At 34.1% G+C, this 8,651-nt stretch overlaps 1 protein-coding gene across 2 annotated transcripts; it reads right to left on the bottom strand.

Moving 5' to 3' along the window:
• Positions 1–5,064: 5,064 nt before the first annotated feature.
• LOC116193021 lies at positions 5,065–7,913 on the bottom strand. 2 transcript variants are annotated; one of them, XM_031521748.1, is made up of 4 exons: positions 7,764–7,913; positions 6,284–7,362; positions 6,087–6,178; positions 5,065–5,537 (listed from the first exon to the last, which is right to left on the bottom strand). In XM_031521748.1, exons 1-4 carry the CDS (start codon positions 7,781–7,783, stop codon positions 5,322–5,324), a joined length of 1,407 nt encoding a protein of 468 aa, XP_031377608.1. In that variant the 5' UTR covers positions 7,784–7,913; the 3' UTR covers positions 5,065–5,321. The 2 variants fall into 2 exon arrangements, with proteins under 2 accessions (XP_031377608.1, XP_031377616.1); XM_031521756.1 differs by having other exon boundaries at positions 5,404–5,537; positions 6,074–6,178.
• Between the last annotated feature and the right edge of the window lie 738 nt (positions 7,914–8,651).

Here is an 8,651-nt window from a genome sequence, read left to right as displayed (position 1 = left end):
CTGAGGATTTACGGTTTCGCTCGTAAGAAGACTGAGGGAAGGACGAAGCCAACGTCATTTTTTGTTCTTGGGTCTACAGGTTGCCAAACGACGACATTTTTGCGTGGGGGGTGAGGACGACACGGCATCATTTTTGTTTTTGGGTGTGCAGGAAACAAAACGACGTCGTTTCGATAAGGACGTGGCATAAATTTGACGTTGTTTATGCCAACTCAACTTCCACGTCACATTTCCGTTCAAAACTTGACATTAGGACCAAACTGTTAGACGGAATTGAAATCGGGGGATCAAATTCTTGTTTTTGAAAATTCAGGCAGTCAAGTGGTGACTATTTAATAATTAGAGGACTGAACTGTTAGTGGTCTATATATAAATATGGATTTTTGGCATATAAAAAATTCTCATTATTTGGTAAGAAGTTTGATTTCACTTAACTTGATTTTTTTCTCAATTCAATAACACAATCATTGTTTTTTTTTATTATCTTTTTCTTGAAATTCTCTCTCATACTTTTTTTTATTTATTATTTAAATTAATTTTTTTATACTAAATTCTTTCAACTATTTAACATTTTTTCCTCAATTTTAACATTTTTTTTCTTAATTCAACAACACAATCATTACATTTTTATTTTATCATACAAATTCTCTCACATACTTTTTTCATCTATTTTTGTCTTCATTTTCTCAAATTAAACTAAATCAAAAATTTAACTTCGTTACCAAACGCTATGTTAATGTGTTAAGAAATTATATTAAGTGTCACAATTTTTCTTTCTCCAAGAAACCCTCTTTATATGTTTGTAATAATGTAGAAAGATAAACATGATTGAGACGCAAAATTAAATATAAGGACGTAGTAAAATTTATCTCATGAATATTATAGTCGTTTCAATATATTAAACGCCACATGCTTGTTTAAATTGACCAATCCTTAATTAAATAGTTAAATTGAAACTATATATATGTGTATTTAGTTCGGAAATTCAAATATGACAAGTAGTCATGGTATTACCAATTGTGTCACCGGCCGCTACCCGTTGTCATGTTAGACGAACCGATTGATATATACATATATACATATATACATATACATATACATATCGTTATGTATTTTGTATTCAGTTTAAAACGTTTACCTTAAAGTAGGTCCTCTACTTTGATGTTGAGGTCTATTATTTTGACTAACTTAATCCTTCTACTTCAACATTTTAGTCACTTTTTGCCACCACCAAAATAGACGCGTGGCATGTTACTCTTACGAATTTCTTAATATGGTTAACTTCTCTGAGCCAATTTGGTGTGATGTCAGCTCCAACTTAGCATGGCACACAATTAAGAATATTAAGCAACATAATCAATAAAAATTGGCAAATAAATGCCACAATTTACAAATTTTGGCTTGGGATATACATTTACATTCAGACAATATGGTAAGATAATTCAAATTGGGTTTTCCATATATAGATATGCTGAGTTAAAATTGACATAACATTTTTTACTGACTTAATAAAATATGGAAACTATATTTTGGCAAAAAAAGCTTGATAGCTTTTTTATTAGGTCACTTTGCTGCCACCAAAGTTGACCTGGCATGTGTTTTTCTCGATCTTGATTAATGTGCCAGCTAGGTGCTACGTCAGCTCCTACTTAGTATGAAAAAGATTACAAATTGAGAAAAATCACAAATTATAAATTTCGGCATGGCCCATATTTTTACGTTCAGGCAAGGTAATATATTTCAACTTGAGTATTTCGAGTTATGCCGATCATGTTTAGATAAAAGTTGACATGGCATCTTGCGAGCAAAGAAAAATGTGAAAGGTACGCAAATGGGTGTACAGACTTTTTTTTTTGGTTCTTATTAATCCATATTCTTTGTAGTTAATATTACAAAAAAAAATTCAATTTAATCCTCGGTTATACTGATAAATTGATCACATAATGTAGATGAAAGACCAAATGTGCCACATCGATATCCACGTCAGTTTGCAACAGAATAATAAAAAAATTCCCCAAAAAACAATTTATGAAGCTAATCATACGGACTTCATCTTATATCTAATAATCTCACAAATTCACTTTTTTGTGATAGATTATAACCAAATTTCAATACTTAGATGGGACTACACGTATCTTTCTATTAGATATTCATGATTTCTATTTCATTGTATTATACTCATGAGCCTCTGTTAATCACAACTAGTGTATATACTCAAATTTTGGATTACAATAAACAAGTATGTTAATCCTATCCAGAAAAATAAATATAAATGGTAGGTCATTTGGATTTCGTAAAATTTTATTTCCTCAATTTGAAAAAATGTTTCCTATAGATATAACACTTTTCCAGACATAACTTTACTGAAGATATTTTACTGAATATACTAGGTATTTTGCCTGTGCTTCGCTACTACTCTAAAAATTGTATCAAATGATTTAAAATTTTTACAAAAAAACATAAAGTAATGGAGAGCATAACTTATTTTAAGAAATAAAAATATCATTGATTTATAAATTTGTGAAAAATAAATTAACAATGAAAGCAATTTACATGATTTAGTCTTTTTATATTGGTAACGGAGAAACAAAATTGCTTATTACATAATAATCCATAAAAAGATATACAATATAAAAGAGAAAAGTTTATGAATAAAAATAAACAATATGGATTCAAAGGAAAATGTAATTTTATACTTATAAAGACTAATGAAGTATGGAATATATGTATTAATTTTTTAGAAAAAAAGATAATAGATAAAGAGGATATGTATGGTCTCAAATCCTATAGTATTTGGAAAAAAAATGAGAAAACTTTATACATGATAGGGACGAAAAATATGATGTTATATTTACTTGAAAACTTTATTTTTTGTAATTATAAAAAAATAAAGTGGAAAAAAAACTTTACATATGGGAACAAATCTTCTAAACAAAAAAGGAGAAAAAAAAGCTCTTTTTTTTGTCAAAATAAACGACCCGATCGTTTGATTGTGAAATATTAATTGTTTGTTGAACCCTGTGAATTGTTTGAAAGTAAGATACTTCAAATTCGGGATCGAAGAGTTTTATAAAACGTGCATATTAGAAAATATAATTAAACACTCGAGAGCGAGGAAATGTTCCCTACAACATAAAATTTTGGAAAAAAGAACATTGCAAATATCCTAATTTGTATATCTATCCTTTTATACAAAATTTCTTATGAATTTCTATAAGAAAATTGGGAAACGATAACTTTTAAAAGTACTGGTGCGACCATAACGACCGTAATTTTGCCTCACTTGCCCTTTTGTGTCCCAATTTTGTAAAAAAATTAAAAAGAAAAATAAAGTTTGAAATTTACTTAAAGAAACAAAGAAAATTGACGGGTGGGGAAAAGTGCTCACTCCCCCTCTTGTCCCAATATGGGAAAGGACTTTTCGTTTATTTTAAGATTAAGATTTAAAAAGAATTGGAAAAAAGAGAAAATTTTAAGAAAATTGTAAAAGGAAAAAAAATTGAAACTCATTAAAAAAGAAACAGTCCTATAGGATACAAGAGTTCATTTTTTTTTCTTGTTATAAGATAGGCCCATGAACCCAGTAAGATACACAAATTTTAGTTTATATCAAAATTAAGATAAGATATGCCTATATAATTGTTATGAGCAAGACAACTGAGACAAAGATACAATAAGCCTATATAACTGTTATGAGCAGGACAACTGAGACAAAGAAGATTCTGATTTATAATGTAAATATCGAAAAGTGGCTCTCATTGATATAAATTTATCATATTTCGTGGCCTTAACCAATTCCAAAGTTTGCAGATGATCGAAATTAATCTCAACAATTAAGTGAAATTAATCTCAGCCATTAAACTAAGATACTTGCCACGTTTGGATTGAGAGTTAACTGATTTTAATTTTAAGTTAAACTCAACCACTACACAACAAAAATACACATTTCCCAATTCAAAAATTTTAACTTAACTTTAACTCAACACACTACACAACAAAAACACACGTTTCCCAAGTCAAATTTATAATCACATCTCATTTGTCCTTTTCCACAATCAAAATCAAAATCAAAATCAAAATCAAAATAACTTTAACTCTGAATCCAAACGGCCCCTTAGGATTTTACCAAAAATACACATTTTCCAAGTCAAAAATTTTAACTTTAACTTTAATTCAACACATTACACAACAAAAACACACGTTTCCCAAGTCAAATTTATAATCTCAACTCATTTGTCCTTTTCCACAATCAAAATCAAAATTACTTTAACTCTGAATCCAAACGCACCCTAAGTATTTCTCTAGATACTGGCTCTCAATTAAAATTAAGTTAAAATTAAGTTAGGGTATGTTTGTTTCAACTTAATTAAATGAGTACTTAAAAGTTAGTTATAAATTAATTATAAAGAATAGTGAATGGAAGAAACGGAAAGATGAGAGATGAAACTCTTAACTAATGTGTTTGGTTTTAGAGTTTAGTTAAGTTGAATTTTGATTTTAATTGGTTTGTAATGATTATATTATTGAATTATGAGAAAAAATATGAAAAAATAATGATTAAGTAATGATTATATTATTGAATTGGAAAAAAAGTAATGAATAGTTGAGAAAATTTAATATTAAAAATTGAATTGAATGGTTAAAAAAAATTTAAAAATAAAATAAAGTAATGATTATGTTGTTGAATTGAAGATAAGTGGAGTTGAGTAAAGTTGAGAATTTTTTGAAATCAAACACACCATTAAATACAAAATCGCTTAATGAAATAAGTAGAAAATTTTGATTTAGTGAAATAAATCATTTATCACTTATTGATATTTTTTGCTCCTCACAAAACCAAATACCACCTTAGTCTCCACGGGAAGAAAAATATATTCGTGATCTCACTTGAAAAATATTATACATATGTTCGGACATTAAAGGCCCGTTTGGTTTCAAGATTCTATTTTAGAATCACAATTCTAACTTAATTATACCAACTACAAAACAAAATATTTCATACAAAGTCAAAGAGTGGGCCCCATTTATACCACTTTTTTCCACAACAAAACAACATAACTCATACAAAGTCAAAGGGTGGGCCTCATTTATTCCACTCAAAATCAAAATCAAAATCTGATTTTAAAATCCTACTATGAAACCAAACGTAACCTAAGCCCCGGTTTTAATTCAGCGCAAAACTGAACTCAGGAGAACATAGGCAAGTCCTACATATGTTGTTTTATGGCAGAGCAGAAACAGAAGCAAAGACGATAATTAGCAAAATGTCCTTGAACATCCCCGACACTAAATCTGAAAAGGGTCCAAAACCCGACCAAAACCTACTTGACTCCAACTATCGACATGAGAAACCTAAGCTTATCGTTCAGTTCATCCTGATCAGAAATGTCCTTGAACGACTCGGGTGGTTCGACGCCTGTGAAGAGGTAGAGAGCCTTCAGTTCCTCGAGGCATGTTGCTTGTTGAGTGGCCTTGTAACCTACCATCACCCACAATGCCTCTATCTGCTTCCATATTTTCTCATTGCCATCGGTTCTCTGTCCATAAAAAGGAAAACCAAGCACCATGAGTTGATGCCCTCGCCACATAGTCTGCTATACCACTCTCATGATGTTAACCGAAGAAGAAACGAGACAACAACAGATGTACGTATTACACGGTCTCGAATTTGCATTGCGTGATGACAGAGCTATAGGAAGTTTGACTTGTAAATGTAATTTTAAAATCGCAACTTTAACCTAATTCTACCAACAACAAAATAAAATAACTCATAAAGTCAAAGAGTGGACTCCATTTATATAACTTTTTTCCATAACAAAACAAAATAACTCATATAAAGTTAAAGAGTGGACTCCATTAATACCACTCTTTTTCAAAATCAAAATCTGATTTTGAAATTCTACATTGAAACCAAACGCAGCATTAGTCTTTTGCATGGTGATGGTAAGTTCTGCAACAAGAAGAATATAACATACCAACTCCGGCTCAATTCGACAAGGAAATTAAGAACATAAACAACTGCAACAGCAATATTGTTCGACGAATCAACCGGGGAGCTTCCTGCAGAACATACGTTAAGGGCTGACCTCTTGAGAAGGCAGATTTGTCCCTTTTACAGGATGGATTCCTGATGATTTCTCACTTCCATTGACCACACGTCCAGAGTGTTGCCCTTTTCCTGTCCACAACCGGGAGTCTGTTACATTTTCTTCCAAAGATAGATCTTCTATTATGTGCAAGAGGCGGACAACTGATCCAGAATACCGTTCCATAGCCTAATTACCTTCAGAAGTTCTCAAATCAGATCTTGCTGCATCTTTCATCGGTTTTTCGACTTCTGTAGTATCACCCACTGAGCTTTTAGATTCATTGTTTTTCTCATTTTGTTTCGGAAGTTCCATGGCACTCTTTTCTTCAACTTTCCCTTTCTTTTTACCCTTTTTCTTTCCCTTCCTCCCAGCATCTTTAGCTTCGACCTGTGTTCCAACATCTTCAGCATTCTTACCGGTTTCTGTCTCGTGCTCCTCCAGCGCTGTCTCGTCTATGACTTCGTGCTGCTCCCTCCGGTCATCTCTGCCCTCATCCCTGAGCTTTTCTATCAACCCTGTCGTCTCTTTGGCCAGTTTGCCCTCTTCAATATTTTCTGCCCCAGCACTCTCCATTACAACCACCTCTCTGACTTCAAATGAAGTCCCTTTGTCCTCCAACGTAGTTCTATCGTCCGCTTCAACCGTAAGCACAATCCCTTTCATCTCATTTACGGGCAGATCCTGGATTTTGTCTCTCCTTCCTCCAGCATGCCCCTCTATCAGTGGCTGGACCTGGTCATCTATAAGTCCACCAGCATTCTGCTGTGCATCTTCTTCCACGATTTCACTCAAATCACGTGTCACTAAATCACTTCCGACTTTCTCAAAACGTCTTCCGACATCCTCAACAGGCAATTCAAGCCTCATTGCAACTCCTCTAGTATCTTCAAACTGCTCCACTTCTTCCTCCTCCATATCAAAGTCCCCTTTAAATCCAACTCCATATTCTTCGACCTCCTCATTATAAGTTGCTCCACCACAATCCAACGGGAAAGTAGACGGTGATGGCCCAGGGAGCAACTTACTCATGAGCTTCTCAGAGCAAGCATAGCTAGCCAAGAAAAGCCCTGAAGGGACAGAGACGGCAAAGCCAAATGCAGAGATCCCGAGGAGCAGTGGAAGAACTATCGGGGCTGAGGATACCACGACGCCCGTGACCAGGATGTTCTTCCCCAGAACCAGCCCCTTCTTCAAAATCCAGCTTACCTTCCCGGAATCCTGTTCGTAAGGGCAGTGTTCTTGCATTTCCCAATCTACACTCGGCTCTCCCATCCTATGACAGACCAACACAGATACCTTCAATTCTCCTTTCAATGCAATATTTTGTAACATTAAGATGCATAGAACCAAACAAAAAGGCATAGAACAACCAAAGTTACAGTTCTACCAACTCTTGCTGGCTCATCTATGACTATGAGCCATGTTTATATGTATGAATCTGCTCATTCAACTAATCTAGCATTTCTACAGCTTTGGCTGCTTTCAGTTCATTCCCATGCATTCTACGCCTCCAAGTGAAGAAAAAAGAGCAGAGACTGCCTAAATGAAAGAAAGACAGGACAACAGACAGAAACAGAAACAGAGGGAATTGAAATAGACAGGAAAGGAATGGAAAACTTCCAGACCATCACCATACATAAATAAGACAGAGAAAGGTAAGATTTTTCAGATTACCCTTTTAGCTGGTGATGCATCCCTCTAAACGTGGAGCTAGTTTGACTGAGTAAATCCCATGGACAAGACAATCTTGAAGCTGTAGTTCTAAATCTTGAGGAGCTGCTCCAGAACAAAACCCTAGAGTGAGCTGCGAGACAATGGTGAAGGGCAAAAGATATTGACAGGGACACGCGTTGGAATGCGGGATGTGACAGTTACAGTGCTAAGGGAGGAGGACAACTGTCGATTGCTCCTTCATATAAGACCATGCATGCAACTGCAAATGCATGCAGAGACAAGACAGAGAGAGCAACTGTTCACTGCTTCTTCTAAACAGAGCACCGGCCCATAATCGGGCACATTTCTCTTTCGGGGGCCCATGATTGAGGCCCATTTGGTTTGACCAGACAGGCCCAATGGGCCTGCTGATGTAGAGGAAGAGCAATGCAAAACATCATATATCTGTACCGTTTCAGCTGACTGATATAACAGTCCACAAAGCTATCAAACAATGGCATGTACAATCTTTCTTTTTTCTTTTTTCTTTTTTGCTGAACCATTGACATATACAATCACTCAATGCAGGCCTCTAACTGACATATATGCCGACTCTTATGCTGCAATCTCGAGCTACAATTCACGGAAGAGCGATTTCACGTATTAATCCACAGGAGAGCCTCTCTTTGAGAACGTCTCATTCCGAGAAAATGGTATACTATGATAAATTTTAGATTTCTTTAAGGATGTTTAATTGAGTTGCCCGCGATTTGAATTAGGTGAAGCTGCAAGGGCTTTGTTAAGTTTATATAACGACAGTTAAGAATATTTGTCGCCAAGAAGCCAGAATTAACTAATTGAAAAGGGGGAAAAAAAAAAAAAAAAAAGGTAGGAAAGCTACAGAAAAGG

This window comes from Punica granatum, chromosome 1, assembly GCF_007655135.1.
Source record: "Punica granatum isolate Tunisia-2019 chromosome 1, ASM765513v2, whole genome shotgun sequence".
NCBI lineage: Eukaryota > Viridiplantae > Streptophyta > Magnoliopsida > Myrtales > Lythraceae > Punica > Punica granatum.
This window is presented reverse-complemented; position numbering and strand designations above follow the sequence as displayed.